The 22941-nt window shown below is 41.7% G+C and overlaps 1 protein-coding gene across 1 annotated transcript; it reads right to left on the bottom strand.

Annotated features, from left to right (window-relative positions):
* Window positions 1-9559: 9559 nt before the first annotated feature.
* On the bottom strand, window positions 9560-21881 carry ABRACL (ABRA C-terminal like). Its single transcript, XM_012748068.3, has 3 exons — window positions 21663-21881; window positions 17004-17070; window positions 9560-10161 (listed from the first exon to the last, which is right to left on the bottom strand). Exons 2-3 carry the CDS (start codon window positions 17062-17064, stop codon window positions 9977-9979), a joined length of 246 nt encoding a protein of 81 aa, XP_012603522.1. The 5' UTR covers window positions 17065-17070; window positions 21663-21881; the 3' UTR covers window positions 9560-9976.
* Window positions 21882-22941: the final 1060 nt, after the last annotated feature.

Genomic DNA, 22941 nt, shown 5'->3' on the forward strand with positions numbered 1-22941 from the left:
AATAAAAGCTGCCAAAACACTAATTAAAAAAAAAAAAAAAAACTATAGCACACACTTCAATCAAAGAAATGTAATTGCCAATTCATATGCTCTCTTATTATTTTAAGCTGTAAGTAACCATGGTATGTGAGCTTCAGATGCTCATAACAGCAACCAAGCTCTTCTAAACTCATTTATTTAACAGCACCTATTATGTGCCAGCAATGTTGTAGTCACTGGAGATTGATCAGGAAACAAAAAGACAAAATCTCTGCAAGATGGACAAAGGTATCATGAGTTATGGAAGGCAGAGATTTGGTCCTCAAACAAAAATCCACCAAAGGATAAACATCAACTATAAATTTGTCTGTGGATTTAGCCCTATGACTTTCAGTATCTTTGTTTCCTGCCCTTGGAGGCTGAGGCAGTTAGACCGTGGCCAGTAACTTTCTCTGTTTGCCATAAGTCATCCTCGATGTTCGATGTTCGGGTTACTTTCAGTACTTCATGAAACAAATAACGTAACAATTACAACCCCAAGAACAATGTTCCTGCCAAGACAGATAAAAATAGTAACAACTAACATTTATTGAGCAATTACTATACTTTAGACATTTAATCCTCACAATAATCCTAAGAGTTTAGAATTCTCAGAAAAAACTGAATGGCTTCATACAAGAAAAAAATTATTATTTTCCCCACCTTTCACATAAGAAAATACCAAGTCTTAGAGGTTATTAGATTTGGCCACCATTCCAAGCCAAGGATCTATTTCCTCGGTCTGCTGAATGCCTCCTGGCACCAATGGTAGGATTCTGAACTCTGTGGATGACTCTAGCTCCAAAAATACCTCATCTTTATCATGGGCCCTTTGTACTAATATTCAATGCATCTCCCTGTAGCCAGCTGTCAGTAAGCTCCTTTTCTGCTGATTACATCAACAGACAATAAATATTGCACATATGTAGACTATTTACTATTCTAATCAAATAGTACATTCCACAAAGTTAATTTGGAACCTACTTAAGGAGACACATAATTTTTATTAAACTCTATGGCAATTAGATAAATTCCAAATATCCAATAAATTCCAAAATGAGCCCCCAAATCATTGTCTTGTGTTTTTATTCCTAGTTTTTTAATTTTGCAAGATCTATCATTTCTTGCTGCGATGTGCTATTTCTTCTCCTTTTCTTACCACACTTCCTCTTCTTGTTTCTTCAGAACACATTCATGTGAAATGAAATATGATGAACCTAGACTGTATCCCCTAATAGCCTAAATCCCACATTCCTCAATGATGAGAGCGTTCTGGGCTTCTCCTGGCATACCCCACCTTCTCTTCTGATCCTCATCTCTGCCTGGATGCCCCGGAGGCTGAGGGATTGAAAGATAGCAGAAGTCAGGCAAAGCTTGCCTTAGGGCTACAGATGCACAGTGTGCTGGAGAGTCAATGTGACAGTGATCTGCACCACAGGTGATGCAAAGTGGGGCTAAAAATGAACTCTGGATTTTCTGCATTTGTGATCTGGGAGTCTTAAAGCAAAAAGATTAGAGAAAACAATTTAGAACTAAGGAAAAGAGAAAGATTTTTCCAGCTAAATATGACAAATCAATCAGGTTTTTAATATTATCTTACTCCTGAACCCATTCTTAATGAAAGCAAATAAATGAAGAAAGCCACAAATCCACAAGGACAAAGAGAATATAAGAAGAAGCAATAACTGATGAGCAACAGCAATTATGTTCTGGAGGTTGGAAAGCAAATGGAAGAGTAATAGCAGACTGGGGAAAGCTGCCACCTACGCGCCTATGGGTAGGGATACCAGCAGGAAATTGAGCCAACCTACCCTCACAGAGGCCCAAAGAGGCTCAGAACATGGTATTTCCAGAGAACCCTTAAGGCAGGAATAACGTGTGTGATTAAAATCAGGGTGGTTGGTTGATCATGTGAGCTGGTAGACCTTCCCCAGGCCCCATCTCCCTTCTTGTGAATCCAGATAACTACCCTTCCTCCCTACACACAGCGACCAAGGTCTCTGAAGAAAACAGAGAGGAAGCAGTTCCACCCCAGAGAACCCCAGATATCGTAAATAGCAAGGGTGGTGAGTAGAGCTGAACACAGAGGAGTTGCTGATTGAACACTAGGACCCCAGTTTCTTCCTCTATCTGCTTCCAGAAATGCCAGCACTCATGAGGTACATTCAAGCAGAAAATAGCTAAATTCTTCTCAGAAGAAACTGAATGGCTTCAGACAGAGAAGAAAAAAAACCCTACAATTTTGATGTTTGGGATTTTCACAATGAAAAGCTTGCTTACCATCTGATGACCATATAGCAAAACTCACTAGTACGTGTTAGCAAAAACTGCCCACCAACACAGAGCCTCTGATCAGTTTTCTAGTGACTCACTGTTAAATATGAATAGAGAGCCAAAGATCTCTAAATATTTGAGGAAATACCCCAGCATAAAAAAAGAGAGACAAACAAACAAATTGAAAAAAAGGACCTCATTTGAAAGAGACGATACAGAAAGCAGAAGAAAACATCAATGAAATCATAATTAATATTCTTGGAGATGAGAAAAAACATTGTGTATATGATATAGGAACAGAATACTATCCTGTAATAAAAGTAATGGAAATTAAAATATGAAAATAGATTTTTAACTTTTAGTTTTTAGCAAGAATGTCAAGTAAATCTCTTTAAAAAGAGAACAAAAAAATAAAAGTAGAAAAAATGAGAAAATTAGAGTATCAACATTCAACTAACAGGAGATCCAGAAGAAAAAGGAAAACAGAAATAATTGAAGGAAATAAATTGTCAAAGAAATTATACAAGAAAACATTCCTAAACTAAAGAACATAAGTTTCTGGGTTGAATGAGTCAGTCCGATGCCCAAAATAACAGATAAAAAATGATCCATACCCAGGTACAATCTGGCAAATCTTTAGAACACTAAGGATAAGAAAACAAATCCTAAAAGTTCCCACAATTTTTTAAAAGTCACATAAAAATGATAAGAAATTAGAATGTTATCTGACTTCTCAACAGCAGCACTGGAAGCTAGCTGGTGATGGATCAAGATACTGATGCTACTTTTTCCTCCTCAAACTCTTTCTGTCCCTCTCCTTCTTTGTGCAAAGAGTCATGTTACCCCCAGGAATTGTTGGCAGCTATTTTTTGATCAGGAATAAAGCCAAATTTAGAAAGAAATAAATGAAACACATTGCAGAAGGCAGAACGGAGAAACAGAAAAAAATCAGGATCTTGGTGACATGGTTGAGTGGCTTGATCAAACCATCCCCAAAGCCCTCCTTCCCTCTCAACACATAGTTGTTCTATGGCCATTTATGACTTGGCCTCAGCAATCACTAGGATTGTTCTACTGCATTCTATCTGTTGAAGCAGACACAGAAAACTGCCTAGATTCAAGGGGAGGAAATGCAGAACTACCACCGGCTCTGAGAAATAAAGCAAACAAGTAGCAGATTCTGAGGCTCAAATGCAGCCTTTCCTGGTGTGGGAAAGGTGCTTATTATCCCACAATATCATTCCTACCCTGTGGGCAGAGCAGCCCTGAGGAGCCATAGAGTTATTTTAAATGATCCAGGAACCCATATGTATACCAAGTATTTTCTGTAGATTGAATAATGTGCCTTGTATACAAAAATAAATGTATAGGCCGGGCGCGGTGGCTCACGCCTGTAATCCTAGCTCTCTGGGAGGCCGAGGCGGGCGGATTGCTCGAGGTCAGGAGTTCGAAACCAGCCTGAGCAAGAGCGAGACCCCGTCTCTACTATAAATAGAAAGAAACTAATTGGCCAACTAATATATATAGAAAAAATTAGCCGGGCATGGTGGCGCATGCCTGTAGTCCCAGCTACTTGGGAGGCTGAGGCAGAAGGATCGCTTGAGCCCAGGAGTTTGAGGTTGCTGTGAGCTAGGCTGACGCCACGGCACTCACTCTAGCCTGGGCAACAAAGCGAGACTCTGTCTCAAAAAAAAAAAAAAAAAATTGCTATAAAAATAAATAAATAAATGTATTATTAGTTTAAGGGTACTGCTTTTATTGATTAATCACATGCAAACACATGTAAAATCTTTGCTGAAGTTAAAATAGCTTGTTGTATCTTTTATTTTTTGTATTATGTATTTGCTTAATCATGAATACTGCAAGTACAACTAATCATATAAGGGTGATTTTTTTTATGTTTAAAAAGGCTGGTCATATCCTCCAAATGGAAAGTTACTGTTTTCATATTGTACTGTAAATCACAGCGAGTCTCTGAGGAGAGGCTTGTTAGAACGCAAGTCACACTGCCTGCCAGACCCACAGCCACTGCCACGGCAGCTCAGCTCACAGACTCGATGGCAGTAGCGCTAGACAGCCACGTTGTGTGCCATATGCCTAACTCCCCACCCGCCATCACAGCCCTAACTCACTGGACTAGGGGTAGGCAGCTGACCCAATGGGTCCTTGGGCTGGCCAATGACCTGTGAGGTGGCCTGGCACAAAAAGTTGTCAACTAGGGACAAACTGAGCTACTCAGACTCTTTCCATCAGGCATTTGAATTCAGACCTCGTACAGCCTGAGACAGCTAGCGGCAAGAACTGACGCCAATAAATCAAAGTAATGAGGGAACAAACTAATGGCTTCTTAAGTAGAAGCTATGGATTAGAGAAAAGATAGAGGATGAGGAAGCTAATTAGAAGCATGAGGAGAAGCAAAAAGAAAGAATTGGATCCATGAAAACAGTGGTGTGGTCTAACTGGGGAGCCAGAGTGCAGAAAAGGGTGTTTCTTCACCAGGGCTGTCCTTGAGAACAAGCCTGAGAGATGCTTCCCCCTGGATAAGCTGGGCCCCGGCAGAACCTCCGTTGTGTTTAGATGTTGAAAGAGGCACAAAAGCCATTCTGACACTGTCTGGCTAGGGCTCCCGTGTCTCTGTAGGTCTCACCATGCTACATTTCCTTCCCTCTTTTGGGTTTCAGTGGAGTCCCATATCTTCCTAATTGTCCCACAGACATCCTGACAGTTAACCCCTTTTTCTAGTAGCTAAGTCAATCTCTATTCCTTCTAGTTCAAAATGTCTTAATTAAAACATTGGCTAAAAGGAGGACTACAGGCTGGGCATGGTGGCTCACGCCTGTAATCCTAGCACCCTGGGAGGCCGAGGTGGGTGGATTGCTCAAGGTTAGGAGTTCAAAACCAGCCTGAGCAAGACCCCGTCTCTACTAAAAATAGAAAGAAATTAATTGACCAACTAAAAAATATATATATACAAAACATTAGCCAGGCGTGGTGGCGCATGCCTGTAGTCCCAGCTACTCGGGAGGCTGAGGCAGTAGGATCGCTTGAGCCCAGGAGATTGAGGTTGCTGTGAGCTAGGCTGATGCCATGGCACTCACTCTAGCCTGGGCAACAAAGTGAAGCTCTGTCTCAAAAAAAGAAAAAAAAAAGGAGGACTACAGAAAAAAAAATGTTTAAGGAACATTTTGTTAAGGCTGCTTAGAGAGAAAAACTATAGGTTTTCAGATGGAGTCATCTTCCAGAAAAGTATGATTGTTTCTGATGCCTCATCATGAAAGGTTCTCAAGGAGCTGATTTTCTTTGAAGAGTTATTTATAACTGCTTTAAGGAAGAGGAAACCCCAAGATTATTTGCCTATAAAAATTAAAGGTACATGCATTTCTCTTGACTTTTTCTAGATACATGAGGCTATAAATTAATGAGTCCAATATCTCATGTCACACAGAGAGGCCAGCTTGTTCCTTTGCCATCACATGTTTGTATTTTGTCTACCAGTTCACAGGCCTTTTTCTCCTTATTGTCTGGAACTGTAGGAAATAGCACAGACACCAGGGAAATCTGGGATGGTAGTGTTCAAATAAGACAAATTCCTCAGGTCAACCTTTCGGTAACTTATTTTAAATTGTGACTCCAGGACACTAAGGGGTGCTTGGATTCTCTATGACAGGACTTAAGGAAATGTGAGTATGCAAAAGTAGTAACTTTAATAAATTTTTAATTAACAGTCATTCACTATGAAGATGATAGACTATAATTACAGATTGCATTAATAATCTCAATATAAAAAATAGCACTCTTACGGAACTTAAAAATTAAACTTACTGCATAATTCATGGTACTTACCAAATTATTTTATGTAAGTTTTCCACAGTTCTTTGCAATCCATCATCATTAAGACATACACTTAGAATTGTCTCTTCTATCCTAAGAGTTCAAAGTAATGTCCCAACCTTCCTTTCCCAACTCAGCTCTTCATACTCCTCTTTCCTGACTTACCTCAAGTCACTTGCCCATCTCTGCCTCTGTATGCCGTAGCGACTTCACCCCTGAAGTCTTGCCCTATTATTCTACTGCTTTAAGGCCCAAACAAACTTTACTTCATCTATAAAAGTCCCCTGGTTCCCCCAGGAAGAATTCAGCAGTTTTTGCACTTATACCCTTATATCATTTACCCAAAGTCTCTTCTATAAGATTTAATATATATTGTACAAATTGGGGTGTTTTTTTTTGAGGACTGGAATCAAATTTTTTTTTTTTGAGACAGAGTCTCGCTTTGTTGCCCAGGCTAGAGTGAGTGCCGTGGCGTCAGCCTGGCTCACAGCAACCTCAAACTCCTGGGCTCCAGCGATCCTTCTGCCTCAGCCTCCCAAGTAGCTGGGACTACAGGCATGCGCCACCATGTCCGGCTAATTTTTTCTATATATATTAGTTGGCCAATTAATTTCTTTCTATTTATAGTAGAGACGGGGTCTCGCTCTTGCTCAGGCTGGTTTCAAACTCCTGACCTCGAGCAATCCGCCCGCCTCAGCCTCCCAGAGAGCTAGGATTACAGGCGTGAGCCACAGCGCCAGGCTTGGAATCAAATTTTGTTTATTCTTATTTTGCTTTGCTTTAGTATTTCCTAATGCCTACTACAATGACTTGAATACAGTAGGTGTTATATATTTTTGTTGCATGAATGAAGGAATGTTTGTGTACAACTGTTCATAATCTCTAACTCCCACCTGGCTATAGCCAATATACTTTTTACTCAGGTAATTAACTGGAACGCAGTTTATGGCCAAGAAAGATTATTCTCACTGTGAATCTGGCTCAAAAAAATCAAATCTGTGATTCCAAATTTTAAGATTGGGATTCAAATAAAAGAACTATCCATATAGGAAGTTTTTACAAAAGAATTGACCATCTTGAATCTAAAGGAAAATACATTAAATTGTATCAGGGATGTCAGTGACAGGAATGCTTTTCTGTCAATTTTCTTAAAATAACTAAATCACAGGAATATACCTTTTCTGGAAGATATTTATTAAACATTAAATTATGAAGGGGTTGAAGCTTTGAAATTCATCTGATGCTCACCAAGAAGACACTAAACAAATAGTACTGACAAACTGAGTAACAATTTCAATTTCTGTAGGTTTTTAAAGAAGTCTCTTTGATAATGTGAGGTCACCCACCTCATAAAATTCTATCAGACATATTTTGGCTTCCTAGATTGCTCTCCTCTAAAGGTTGCTTCAATTTCCCAGCCTAGACTTTTATAAAGCCTATAGATTGTGTGTCTTCTGTGTTTTCTAAGTGCCTAATAATTAAAATTTCAATTTAATGGTACTACAAGAGGCAGAAGTAGTATTATCTATACAAATCAAAATCAAGATTAAAATCAACCTTGAACCATCATTTTCAAATCTCTGTCTACATTCCCAAACCTTCACCTGGGTTCTAGAACCAAATCCTCACCTACTTACATATTTCCACTCTACCTCAAGTTCACCATGCCCACATGAAACTCCCAATACTTACCTGGCAGGGGAGATAGATACCATGATCACCAGACCAAATGAAACTCCCTGAAACTAGCTCTCCTCCACCCAATTTTCCTGTCTCTGTTAACTAATGTGTATTTCTCTCAGTCACTGAGGCTCCATGTGGTGGCGGCTTTGGCCACTGCTTCTCATTTATCTTTCATTTTCTGCCACGTAGTTCTACGAATTCATTCTTCCAAAGGTCTCCTATTTCTATAGTGAACCTATGTTGTTCCCACGTAGCCAGCATCCTTTCCTTTGAGCAATTCTCCCTCTCTTATCGGAGGTGAGGCTGCTGTCAAGCATAGTATGAGAAACTAGCATGTGACTTGAGGCCTGTCAACTCATGGCATCTCATCCCCTAGCAAATGTTACTGATCAAAGGGGTAGGTTTATGCTGCAAGTAGGGCCAAGCAGAATTCCTTTCTTGGAATTCGTGATTAGATATTGTAATAAATTCTATCTCTACTCAGATTGCTAATCTAGGAATAAGTGAATTTGCAACTACCAGCAGGCATCTTCCCAGCTATAAGCAGGAAGTTTATTTAGGGTAGAAAGAGAATGAGAGCGCATCAGAGCCAATGTGGAACGGCAGTGAGTTCTGACATTGTGTAAGTCCCTGGAGCTAGCCATGCTCGAAATCTATCCCATCCCTGGACGTGACAGTTAGATGAGTCAAATTTCAAAATGCTGACTCTACCACTTTCTACCTGGGTAAACTTGGACAAGCTACTTAATTTTGCTGTGCCTCACTTATTTTACCTATAAAACCGGAGATAATATTAGTACCTATCTCACAGGGTTGTATGAGAATTAGCATTGTAAATGCTCAATAAATGTTAGCAGTAACCGTCAAGTGCCAGTGAATTCTGTGGTTTGATCTAGTTTGAATTGGGGTCCAGTCACTTACAAAGTACTGACAAAAGGGTTTCAATTTCCTTAAAAATGTGCTTGGAGCTCTTACTTCCTCTGTCTTCCCATTATCATCATCCCATGAGATTCCTCAACAGTGTTTTACTGGCTTGTCTGACAGCTTCTTCACTCTACAATACATCCAAATTGCCAGGGCCAAAGTGAGCTGCACTGAATGTCATTTTCGTCATGGAATGTCCTTGCTCTGATTTCTGTTCAGATTCCTCTTCCTGGCTTCTAGGTTCCACCTTCATTGTTCAATCTGAATCACTTCTCTCCCCAGCATTCTGGTCAGACCGATATCCTACCTTTCAAAAGATGGGGCCTTGCTGATTCATGTCCCTCTGTCCTTCCTTCAGTCATCATCTTCATTAGGCCTATCTCTTTCCCTCCAGACAAAGTTCCAATCATTCCTCGATGCGGGTTCTGCTTCCCCTAAGATACCTCCCCTACCACCGTGGCTTTCACTGACTTTATCCTCCTTGATATTCCGAATGGTTTTAAATTCTGTACTATAGGCTGCAACACACAATCATAGGTAATCGATACAGCTTTGAGCAGGTCTAACCCAATGAGAAAGGGAGGTTTTTAGGTTACCTTTTCTGGCATGTTTCCTAACTCAGCAATAAGCACATACTCAGCATCAAAATAAATACTGTTTGTAGGGTCCAACCATGACACTAACAATGCCTAGTTTTTTAATTCTTTGGTTTTAAGAGAATTTTCTTTTCAAATTAAAATAACTTTTACTGCAATTACCTAATCTTTATGCGAAAACTCAATTCTGAGAGGCATAAAAATATTTATGACAAAATAAGGCAATAAGGCAATTTTAAGACAGTTTCATGTCTTTATTACATAAACATTATGATATTTCTCATGGCAGTTGGTCTTCAGTTTGCTCCTTGCTTTCACAGAATGTCAAATATCTGTAGAAATTGTCTAAGAATGATTTATGAAACAAATACTCCCTTATTCCCACCAAAAAAAAAAAAAAAAAAAAAAAGCCTCATTGGCTACATTTTCCAACCAGATTCCTAAGAAAAATAACAGGACTTGTTTATATTACAGTGTAATACATAAATTTCTTTCAAGATATAAAAAAGGACAGACTTCTAAAATACGAGTCTCCTTTCGTTTACAAAGTTCTATAAAAATACATTAAGTAGGTTCAAACATTTGTTGTTTGACTTATATTCCAGTTTACCAGAAACAAAAAATAGCAATTCATAAATATGCAAACTACATTAATCCTGCAGCAATATAATGTCAACATCGTCATGAACACCTTGCAAAAGTAGCTCTCCTGGGTACGTAACAATCTTCCTTCGTTTTGCAGCTTTGAGAGTTCCTACCAATGCTTCAAAGAGGTTGGCACATTTGTCATCTCGGAAGAGGACCCCAAATTTCACACTTAACTTTCCATCAGCATCTAATTTGAAAAAATATAATGTTAACAAAAGCAAAGTCTATTTCTTGCCTTCATGTATGGCGGATTTACAAATCATTAATAAACATCCAACTATGGGCTAAGATTATAATTTAACCCTTCACAGACATAAGTTCAATGTATCCTCTTCCCAGATCCAAAAAGTGATGGAATAAATACAATGTGTTATACATATCTTACCCCTAGTATTACCTAGACAAAAACTAAGAGAACCAAAAACATTTGAAAAAGGTGAATGTGCTACAGTGCTAATATTATAGATGAACCCCTCCCTCTATTTTGATTTTTTAATTTTTATGTTAGCTGTCAAATCAATAAAGACAACAAATAAAAGAGAAATCCAAGAGCAGTGTTTCTTGAATTGTGTTCTGAACACACTCAGAATCCCAAGGGTGGGAGTGCTTTAAAAATGTGTATTCCAGCCAGGTGCAATGTCTCATGCCTATAATCCCAGCACTCTGGGAAGCCATGTCAGGAGGATCACTTGAGGCCAGGAATTTTAGAACAGCCTGGGCAACATAGCAAGACCCCATCTCTACAAAACATTTTTAAAAATTAACCAGGCATGATGGCATGTGCCTACAGTCCTAGCTACTCAAGAGGCTGAGGCAGGGGATTACTGGAGCTCAGGAGTTTAACACTGCAGTGAGCTGTGATTCGGCCACTGCACCCCAGCCTGGATGACAGAGTGAGACCCTGCCAAAAAAAATCATGTTTCTCAGCCAGTCATCATGACTACTGAATCTGAATTCCTCATGGTAGGCCCAGACATCTGTGTTTAACAGGAGGCCTCAATTATCTTATTTGGAGGCCAGTTTTTTTTTAACATAGACATTGAAAATTAAGATAGACAAGAGGTGGATCTGCTGTTAAAAATCAATATACCAAAAACTTGGAGATAAGGGTAAGCTGGGACACCTCTCATCGTTGGTTGGTTCCCTTGATCACAGGGCTGAACCCCTAGCCTCTTCCTACCCTCTGCTGCAGGTCCTTCCCTCCCACGGCCGCACCCACTGTTAAGAAGATGACCACCACAGTGAGGGGAGGACCATGCCTTGACCGAGGATTCTTGAGTTCCCATGATCCCCTGCGAGAACTTCCAACCTGACGCTCAGCAAACTCAGCCTAGACTTTTATGAGCTGCCAGTGCAGCACTGTGTTAGGCACTAGAGGCAGATATGAGGAAGTATATAGAATCACTTTCTATATAAAATCGCTTTTAAAGAAAGGCCTTCAATTCCCATGAGGAAATAAGAAATATACTCCAAACAAGTAAAGCAACAGTACAAAGCAGTACATGATTGGATGCCAAATGAGTAGCAAAGACAATATGCCCTCCAATGTGGAGGAGAGCAAGACGTCTCTGGGCTAAAATGGTAAGGAAAACTTTGTGGAGGAGGCAGCACTTGTTTTCGACGTTAAAGGGGATGATAACATGGAGCTTTTTAAAAACCCGACAGTCTTCAGTCAACATTTCTGCCAACTCTTAGCTGTTTAGCCTTGGGCAGCCTGTTTAAAGCTCCCTAAGCCTTGGTTTCCTCCCCTGTAACGTGGGAATCTGAGTATCTTCCTCACGACGCTGTCAGGAACACCGTCCTAAAGCACGCGGCAGTGTCTGGCACACGCCAGCTGCTCTGTGGGTGATACGGACCCCTTAACGAGGCAATGAATGGGGACAGTATGCTGTGTTGAGCCAGGTGGCTGTGGAAGTGGTGACTAGCGTGAGTAATTTACTCACCCGGAGTAAACTGTCTAAGGTACCACTGATTACAGACACAGTGGAGCTGCTGGGTGTGAGGAAGTCTAGCTGGGAGGACTTGCCTGGCCTCACTCTGAGCTTCAGCTACCTCATCCATCAAATGAGGGTAAACATACCCTCACAGGGTTGTTGCAAGAACGAACAGATATAACAGACATAAAGCCTTTTATAGAGTGCCCAGCATATAGCAAACTCTCAACTTAGTTTAAATTTTCTGAAGACACCAAAGGCAGCAACCTGGGTGTAATCTCGGAATTCTCCTGCCCCCTCACCCCTCACCCTGACGGATGTCCAGGTGCTACCAATATCTTTGTGTCTTCTGTCGCTCCAGCCTCTCCCCACCAGTGACGATTCCTTGGGTTAGGACCCAATGGCTTCTCAACTAAGATTACTGCAAGCTGGTAACTGATAACCCCTTACCAGCCTCCTTTTCTCCATTTTTGCCCCCCACTAGATCCTCCACATTGGTGTGGAATAAAAAATGTGGAAGAAGCTTTACAGGGTGAAATCTTTGTTGATACTCTTCTACTATAATCTTTCCATAGCTCCCTATCACCTTCAAATTAAAGTGAAGTTCATGGCCTCACGGATAAGCCTCCTCATCCTCTGGCCTCACGTCTGTCACTTGCCTGGTCTTCTGCCATCGTGCTCCATGCACTTTTTGATCCAGTTATAATGAGCTGCTGGCTGTGCCCAAATGACAAGAAAGATCCTGCTTTGTAATTGTGCCCCTATTAAGCCATCTGCCCAGCATCCCAGACCTTTTCCCCTACTTAGGTTCTGTTTTCTTCAAGAAGAGACTCATATGTCACTTTCCCTGAGAAGTCCCCCATGGTTCCCTCAGTTGAGTTAATATCTATTAACTCTTATAACACTGAGTATATGTCTATCAAAGTACTCACTATCAATTACAGTAATAATAGCTATCATTTACTGAGTACTTGCTATGTTCCTAGAATTGTTCAATGTATTTTACAGTCATTAAAATTCATTCAATCCTCATTTCACGGAAGATAAGATACAATTGATTGCAAGAAGCACCATTATTTTAAATTACAATTAAACTGCCAATTTAACTATAGTACACCATATTTTATAAAATGTATTCTTATTTTAGAGATTTTCTTTTTTTTTGAAACAGTCTCATTCTGGCCCGCTAGAGTGCAGTGGCATCATCATAGCTCACTGCAACCTCAAATGCCTGGGCTCAAGTGATCCTCCCACCTCAGCTTCTCGAGTACCTGGGACTACCAGCACACATCACCATGCCCAGCTAATTTTTCTGTTTTTTGTAAAGACTGGGTCCCACTCTTGCTAAGGCTGGTCTCGAACCCCTGACCTCAAGCAATCCTCCTGCCTTAGCCTTCCAAAGTGCTAGGATTATAGGCATGAGCCACCTCACCTGGCTCTATTTTAGAGATTTTAAAATGCAAAAACAGTGGCTTTGAATCATTGAAATAGAGAATTATTATTATACAAATAGGGGAACCGAGGCACAGAAAAGCTTAGTAAGGTGCCCGAGGTCACATAGAGAGAGAGGCTGGCTCCTGAGCCTAAGCTCTTAATCACTTCCCTACACATGCTTCCAGTGTGTCTGTCTTTCAGCTACTAAAGAGGACCTGAGGGCTGAGATGGAATTTTGTTTATTTTTACATCTCCATCACTTGGGCTCAAAGGAGGCACTCAAGAAATATTTGTTGAGTAAAAGAAATTAAATCTCCAAATCATCTTTCTCCACTTAATCTTTTTTTACTAGATGAGAAATGAGACTTTAAAAGAATCTGACTTTAAATGAAACAGAAAAAATGAAATTAATCATTTTCTAGCTTAAACTCATATATCATACATAGATTAGTCAAAATTACTCCAGATACAACTTAAATAATTAACCATAACATGTCAGAAGATAACTTATCTTGATAAATGCTTTTCAACTCAGTAAGTCTTTTATCAAGAACAAAAAATTCAAGGTACCCCGATAAAGCTGCAACATTAAAAGTTGTTTCATGCCTATAGAAGTTATGATAATTACCTTAAGTCTTTTAATTTTTAAAGCTGCTAATTTTGAAGTGGAATTTCAGTTTGCCCTAGTAGACTAATGACATTCCCCTAGTGGTGTAAAGATTAGAATTTTTTAAAAACCAATTGAATCTGACTAATAAACACTAAGCTGACATGGATAAAGAAAATGAAATCCTACAAATCTTTGGAACTATGCCTTTAACATCTTTACTAATCCAAACAACAGTACACATACATGTATACTCCAAACTAATAATCAGAAATTATGTTATAACCAATATAGTTCAATGTATAGTCATGACTGAGTCATATATTATTGTTTTTGTATTCTTTATATTTTCTGAGCATTGAAAACTTTGGAGGAAGATGAAATTAAGAAATACTGTATGTATCTAGATATTGCTATAACATATAGTAACACTAGTTATATTAAGTAATGGCAATTTATATGGTAAAATTAAAATTTGTGTGCAAAATCCTAATTTATCATTTAAGATCTTATTTATGTCATATGTATAAATCAAGTCTCATTCCAGAATCAAAATATTAATTTAAGAATTTTATTGATATTTCTAATTGCCGCTGCCTCCATAGAACAAGGTCTTCTTTAAAATTTGAAATTAATACAAGAAACTATCTAATTAATGAAAGTAATAACTTTAAAAAAAAAAGTAACATGACCTTGCTGAGCTCGGGAGAAACCGAGAATGTGAGAGGAGGAACACAAAAGAGGAGCATCACTACTGGAAATAAGACTCACCGAACCTCCACCAAGTGGGTATGGTGAAGTAGGGGGGAAGGAAAATGGGGTTAGGAAAGCTTATTCGTTTGTTTGATGACAAAACTAAATAAATTACATTTTTCCAACATCTCCTCAGTGTTCTCTGCAAACATCATATTCATTCCCATTCCAAATTCAGCTCATGCATTTTCTCCTAAACTGACCTACCCTGCACTTCAAAGTCCTACCTGAGATTTAGGACATAATTAAATACCCCCAACTACTACAGCTTTCAAAAATCTATTTCGCTGGGACCACGCTGCATGCCAGCACTTCCTGCTTCATACCATTTTTTCTGATAATCGCCTCATGAGTATTTATCTGTTTTCATCAACTAAGTAGTAAGAGCCTTGAGGAAAAGAAACATACCTTATACCACCTATACTTGCACAGTGATTGGCATAGGTAGAGGCTCAACAAATAGCATAATAACTAACCCTATGAATTAAACTCACTTGGTTGTTGAGTCCACACCAACTTTCATATGCCTCGCTTATCTTTCCTTCATACATTCTAGTAATGATGACTCCATAAAATGACTACAGCAGACCAAAAAGAGGAAGTGCAGGAAGAATAATGACCTCCAGAGATATCCACGTCCTCATCCCCAGAACCTGTGAATACGTTGCCTTACATGGCAAAGGGGACTTTTCAGGTGTGATTCAATATAGGGCCCTGAAACAGGGAGATTACCCTGGACTATCTGGGCAAGCCCAATGTAAGGGTCCTTAAAAATAAAGGAGAAAGACAGAAGAGAAGGTCGGAGTGATGCAATGTGGACTCAACCAGCTGTTGCTGGCTTTGAAAATTAAGAAAAGTGGCCAGGTGAGGTGGCTCACGCCTGTAATACTAGCACTCTGGGAGACCAAGGCGGGAGGATAGCTTGAACTCAGGAGTTTGAGACCAGCCTGAGCAAGATCAAGACCTTGTCTCTGCTAAAAATAGAAAAAATTAGCTGGGCACAGTGGCACGTGCCTGTAATCCCAGCTCCTTGGGAGGCTGAGGCAGGAGGATCGCTTGAGCCCAGGAGTTTGAGGTTGCTGTGAGCTAGGCTGACACCATGGCACTCTAGCCCGGGCAACAGAGCAAGACTCTGTCTCAAAGAAAAAAAAAAGAAAATTAAGAAAGGGACTGTGAGCCAAGAATGTGGGCAGCCTCTAGAAGGTGGAAAAGGCAAGGAAACAAAACAGGTCCTCTCCTCAAACCTCCAGAAAGGAATGTACCCTACCATCACCTTCATCTTAGCCCAGCAAGACCCTCATCAGACTCCTGAACATACAGAACTGTTAAGATACTGTGTTGTTTTACATCACAGTATCTTGTTTGTGGTAATCTGTTACAGCAGGAACAGAAAACTAATGCAAGGGATATTTCATATTAATGACTTAATGGAATTTTCAAAATGTGTCCTGTTACTTCAAAGGAGTTGTGATTCGCAAGCAGACAGAGCTTTAAGAATAATCAAGCTAGAATGACAAAATAACTCTTATGACATACTTTCTAGAGTTGTTTTTTACTTATATGATATAATTTTAAAACTTTGAGTTCCATTATCCTAGTTGTTGCTGAAAATGTCTATTGTTCTTATTATTTTCAAAATGTTCCCCAAATTCTTGCATGTCTTATCTCAGATATACCAAGTATTTTAAGTTTTAAGTATAATAGTAATTTGCGTTACAGCTTAGGAAAAAGACACTAATACTACCAATTTTACATGTCACTATCTTCACAGAAGCAGCGTAGTTGTTGCTGGAAAAAAAGATGATTAAAAAAAAACTACATAAGGGATGGTTTATTTTAGTTATATGTACTAAAATACTTGATTATATAAAACCCAAGAATTTGGAGGAAATAAAGACAATTTGATATTATTTCAAACTAAGTGCCTAGTCATTTGGAAGTTTGTGAAATGTGGCAGGGTAAAGCAGAAAACATGAATTTTAATAGTGTGACAAATAAAAATTGGAACATGATTCAATTACTAGATTTCAATGCAGTCAGATGAAAGAAGCTTGGCAATTTCCTTCACATTCAAAGGATAATGAAATACTCCAACTATTCTCTGCATCAGGATCACAATACCCCAAAAGTTCCAAGAGTTTCACGAGCCTCCAGATGCCACTTTCGGCTGAGGGGCTGTGGGCAGAGCTGCCATGAAGGTGTCTGAAGCCCTGGGTGACCCCTTCACAGGCTCCTCCAGAATGCTAGCCCTGCCTGCTCTGAGGCAAACTGCAAAGAAATATTCTATGTTAGAGTACTTACTTTTTGAACCCAAACGATGAATTTCCTCCACTAAGAGGTTAACTTCATGATCCACATTCATTGCTACCTGAGAGAAAAAAAAGTAAGGCTACATTATTACTGTTTCGACATTCCATTAAGCACATCCAAATCCAAGGGCCTTTTCTTTTTTTTATGCAGCATTTGTCACTATTAATTTACCATGCCCCTCTTCCTAAAAATACTTGCATGATGGATGTGGCACTGAAATATCCCTATTGTCCCTCTACCTTTATAACTGCCCTCTCAGCTGCCCCCACTCCTGGACCCCACAGTGGGGAGAATGCAGCCATTCTCCTACACCCACGACTCACTCTAAGCAGGTCTTCTCATGGCACCCTGCTAGGCACCAAAAATACAACCCGGGAGCAGCGCAGGATCTGCCCTCAGGGAGCTCACCTTCCAAAGGCAGAGAAAGGCCTCCAGTGAACAGCAACGTGACAAGCACTGTTTGAGTGGTGGGTCCAAGGCACTATGGAAGCGCAACGGAGGAAGTTGCGGAAGGTGGATTCCTGGAGGTCAGTGGGGAGGAGTGGAGCAGGTGGGCAAGTAGGAAAGAGGGTAAAAAAAAATGCAAATGCATAGAAGCCAAGGAGAAAAAGTATACCACACTTGAAGCTGGCCTTACGCTAGGAGCTGGGGAGACCAGGATAAAGCGACACACACCCTGCCCTTCTGGAGCCTGTAGTCTAGTGGGGAGGTAGACCCATACAAGGCAACTTTAATACCCGCATGTCAGTGCAGTGGTAACTGCTGGGTCACATGCAGGGGCATCATGTCCTTCTCTGGCCAATAAATCTGACTGCAGTGGAAAGCTTGTGGTGAGGACCATTCATCTGAGTATAACGAGGAGTCCAGGATGTGACAGGAGCTGAACCTTCCTTGGCTCACTATGTCCTCCAAGGGCTGGGTGTCTGCCCTTCAGTGCAACCTCACCCTACCCCCTTGACCTCTAGGCTACAGCTACATGGGGCTTCTTTTTATGTCACAAATGCCCCTCAAGCTCACATCCAGGCTTCACAAATACTGTTGTTTCAACCCAGACTATTACTATTCCTCTTTCCTGGAACTAACTCCCACACATCCAGTCCTAGCTTAAATATAACTTCCCCCAGAAAGCCTTCCCTGAACCCCTGGAGTAGGAGAGCTCCCCCATTGCGTGTTCCCAGAGCACCGTGTGCCCCTCTTCATTTCAAACCACTGGAATGACCTGTTCTTGGGCCTTCACCACTAGAAGGTAAGCTCCTCTCTGCAGTCTGACAAATGCTCACTGCTGCATCATGTCTGGCACCAAGAGTAGGGGCTAAAGAAATACTGGTTTCATGAGAAAGGATGGAACTATACTTGCAGGAGGGTCAGAAAGTATGAACAACTGGACAGAATATGCATCAATTCAGTCTGTTTTCAAATCATAAGTTTCCCAAATCAAATAATGTCCCAAAAAGTGGAGTTGCGTTTATGGGTTTTTTGGGGGTTATGATTTGGAAGAAACAGCTTTATCCAGACGGATTGTAACTAATTCCTGGTAGCTTTTAAAAACAAGAGTGACATCTATGACTATATACCACCTGTTTAAATGATACTGAGTGGGACACCAGATTTTCTATCAGCTAATAATTAAAAGTGCCACTACCATCTGCTACTCTTTTTGTGTGTATATTATAATTCGAGGATCTTGGATTGCAATAAAATGCAAAATCTTCAATTAAATGCATCTTCGTAAAACTTACCATCAAAAATTATGTGTCCAAATATTAAGGACTTTGTACTGACAAATCATATCTGTAACATTATATATGACTCAAGACAATTTAAGAGACATATTAAAAAGCTAAAATATACCCAGAGTACACAGCCACTATGCTGAAGTCCTGAACAACATGCCATGAGACTAACAGTAGGAAAAACCTGTTAATGTAGGTGTGGTAGACAGCTGTTCTTTTGCCTGCCCCGCCCGCACGCATTCCCCATTCTGGCAGCACCAGTCTAGTTTTTGGTTGGATAGAACCTTCCCCTCCTTACTCTAAACCTATGTATCTTGGGTAGAGCCTCACCCTGGGCTCCAGAAGTGGTTAAGGGCTAGCATGATTGGTTTGTGGCATAAGATAGGTGATCCGTCCAGAACAACGAGGTTCAGCCCTGAGATTCTGCTAGAACTGTTAGTAAAACGACATTCTCCTTCCACTGGATTCTAAGATGTAAGTGTCCAGGCCCTGATGTCAATGGCCACCATGTGGAAAGAGCCTGCCAGGAATAAAGCGAACACAAAGAAAAGCCAGCCATGTAACAATGACTGAGCCCATACGTGAAAGCCCTGGACTTTTCCAGCTATGACAAAGAACCAGTATCTTTCCTGTTTTTGCTTGTGCTGGTTTGAGTTTCTCTCACTTGCACTTTAAAGAATCTTCACCCATAAAGTTAGCATAGAGAAGATCTGCCACTATTTTTTTTAAAATAACCCATTTTTTAATGTAATGATGTGAATAGTCTTGCTTTGTGTTACTCTGTTGGGCAGGATGGATATAGAGGTACTAGAAAGGCAGATTTGGGAGCCATATAAAAAAATTCTCTAGCAATCAAAAACTGCCTGACAGTGAATAAAGTTTACACCCTGTTCCCGGAAGCATTAATGTAGGAGTAGTAAGGTCTGTGAGGGATGGAGAGAAAATTAGCCTGACTGGAGAGAAGGAAAAACAAAATGTCCAAGGAATTTAAGGATCTCTCCAATTCTCAGATTCTCTAATTTCCCTCACCCTGAAAATATATCAAGTTCACACCCTTATTCACTCCTTCCACCACCAGCAACACACTGCAGACAGAGCTCTCGTTTAGTAATGAGAATCCACTATGTATAGCATGCATATCTGTGTTATAATAAGCTGACATATGTTCACCCAATTTTAAGGGAAGGCAACCATCATTTCTTGATAATTACTTACACGTCAAGTTCTTTATTTCAATTTATGTAATTCTAAGAAGCTTGCAAAGTATTTATTATTTATCCCCATTTTATGGGTAATAAACAGGCTCGGAGGGGTGAATTCCCCACAATGAAATTCTGTTTCTACCACATCATTCTGTCTCTTCTCCTCTTCTTCCTCTTTTGCTGTTATGTAAATTCACTAAATATAATAATGAGTTGTATTTGTATGAAATATTACATGCTGAGTCCTTACTTATTAAGGCAGAACACTTACAAGGCAAGAAAGGCTCCCTGCCTAGACTACTATGAATAGGAAAATAATATAATAGGGTTAGAAACAATTGCTAGCATACATAATTTGGCATGTTTTATGTATTATTTAAGGGGGAGAGGGACAAAGGGGGAAAATACCCATTGTGACACAATCCTCGGATGGCCCATGACATTTCATCAGAAGGACAGAAGCCTGGGACTGCAGTGAGCAAGAAGATCAAGAACAATGAGGAGAGGCCAAAGCAGAGTAATGCTAAGGAAGAAAGAGCTTGTCAGTGAGCGGCTGGACCAGAAGAAAGGAAGAGGGACTCAAGGAAGGCGACGACAGATGTCACTCTGTCGCAGAGTTGAATTAGGCTTTGTGCATGGCAATCACAAAGAAAGTATGTTGGAGGACTTGGGCATATGCTGAAATGCCCCGACATCAAAATGCACTTAAGAACGTATTTAAGGAACCTCTTAGCGTTATTTTTTTAAAGTTTGGAGGCAATACAGGGGGATTTCCTAATGTACAAGGACATAAAGCCTACCGGAGTGCCGACCTCTGGAAATTAGGAGCCAACTTGACACACCAGGGCAGGGCACTTTCTTACAGTCCTAACAATCAGTGACTTGCAGCTGGCTTGGGTCAAAGGGTCTGGCTTCCTTCCTCCCCCCTTGCCAGCGCGCGCACACTCCATATTTGGCAGTCCCTGCTCCAAGTTTGGGGCTCTGCCAGGTAGGGGTCCCCAAACCTTGTGCCCTGCAGGGCATCACCTGGTCTTCACCGGCGCGGGTGCAGAGATGGGGAACACCAAGCTCGGTCCCCCGTTTTGGGGCGGCACAGCTGGCTCCCTGGAAGGGCCGCGTCCCGGAAGCCTTTGTCTCCTCAACTCACTGGCCAGCGCCGCCCGCCCGCCTCTCCCAGGGTCCCGGCATCCCGGCGGCGACTAAAACAGACCCAGCCTGGGGCTCCAGGAGCCCTTGGGGCCCCTCACTACCCGACCTGGAGCGCAAAGAGCCGCACCCACCTCCCGCGCTGCAGAGTCCACTGCCCTGAGGCCACCAAATTCCTCGGGGCACCTCTCCGCTCGCCCCCTGCCCTTCCCCACCCGGCTCTGCAGAACTGAACCCCCGCCAAGTGCAAAGCTACACGTCGCACCGCGGTAAAAATCATGCCATTTCTGGTAAAAATCGTGCCATTCCTGCTCGCTTCCCTATCCGCCCCCGGCCGGCAAAACGTCACGTGAGCGGAGTGCGGAAGTCTGCCCGAGAGGTGGGGGCTTGGGAGGCGCGCGCCCACCGGCCCCGCTCCCGCCGGCGTCCCCTGCCACTTACAGCCTCCGTGCGCCCTGGCCCCCTCGCGGCCCGGCTCTCACCCGCAGCCCACGACCGCCCGCTGCCCGGCCCCCACCGGGCACCCTGTCCATCCTTCATACCTAGCCTCCTCTTCCCCAGGGACTCACCTCTCGGCCTCGGTTTCTTCTCCTGTGAAGAACGGGGCGCCGCCTCGGTCCGGACCCGGGTACCTTCTTCAGTGCACCAGGGAGGAAGAGGCTGAGGAAGGAAGTGGCTGAAGCACGGAGAAAGACCGCCGAGGAGGAGGAGGAAAAGGAGGAGGAGCTGGGTGGCGGGGTGCGGGGAAAGTAAGAGTTTAGGCGCTCAGGAAGGGGGCCGCCCACATTCCCAGGGGCAAGCCTATGAGGAGGAGACTCAGGGGAGGAGACGTCCCAGAAGGGTCAAACTCCAGACAGGTGGCGGGGCTGCCGCGGCTTCTAGGAAAATGGGCGCGGAGCTTCGATTACCGCCACCTTTCCACCGTGCTGTCAGCGCCAACGACCCCCAGCCCCCGGCATTTGATCCTGGGCGTTGATTTCTTGCCAGGATCTGTCTCCCAATGTAAGAAACAAAGTGCCCCCAACGTGCTGGGTGCTGAGGTCTCCTAGGAAGAACTGACATTCTATGGTTCTGTATGCCTGGAGCAGGAGTCTCCCCGAAAACTACGACGAATGACTTGAGAACCGTCTGATTAGCAAAATAAAATGCGTTATCGAAAACCAATTTGTTCTACTGCAAAGAAATTTTACTTGGAGAAAGCTAGTTCTTGGGTCGATATTGGTTTCTTCTCTTCACCCATTATTTCCTACTTTTAACTTCATAATTCAATTTATTCATACTCCCTTTATTTTAGTCACCGTTATTTTAGTGTGTGTGTGTGTGAGAGAGAGAGAGAGAGAGAGAGAGAGAGAGAGAGAGATGCTTGCTGTACCCAAAGTCCCTTTGAAAAGAAAACCTGAGGCCCTGCTGAGGAAAGTTACCCAAACTATTTCTAGAGCAAGAGTTGCACAAATAACTACAAAAAAAATCGCCTACTTCCTCCCCACCCCAACCCCCCATCCCCACTGATTGCATTGAGAATGATCACATGACCTAAAAGCGCACAATCATAAACTGGCCTTCATCCTGTGAGGTGACCTGGAACAAACGGTTTTCACCAAACAGCATCTCTGGTGATTAGTAAGCCAATCGCTCCCTTGGACATTGAAAATTAAAAACACAGAGAATACTGAGTCTTCTCACAGAAAGGTTGAAGCTGAGAGAGTGCGAGACAGAAAGGGCCAAAATGGGCTTCAGGTAAGCAAAACATTTGAGTAAGTAGAAACCGCAAGGATGTAGTGGCAGATGGGGGCGAGGGCACAAGTGCTAGAAACAGAGTCTAAGAGAAGCTGAGACCCAGTGATGGAA

The sequence above is a fragment of the Microcebus murinus genome, chromosome 5, assembly GCF_040939455.1.
Source record: "Microcebus murinus isolate Inina chromosome 5, M.murinus_Inina_mat1.0, whole genome shotgun sequence".
Lineage (NCBI taxonomy): Eukaryota > Metazoa > Chordata > Mammalia > Primates > Cheirogaleidae > Microcebus > Microcebus murinus.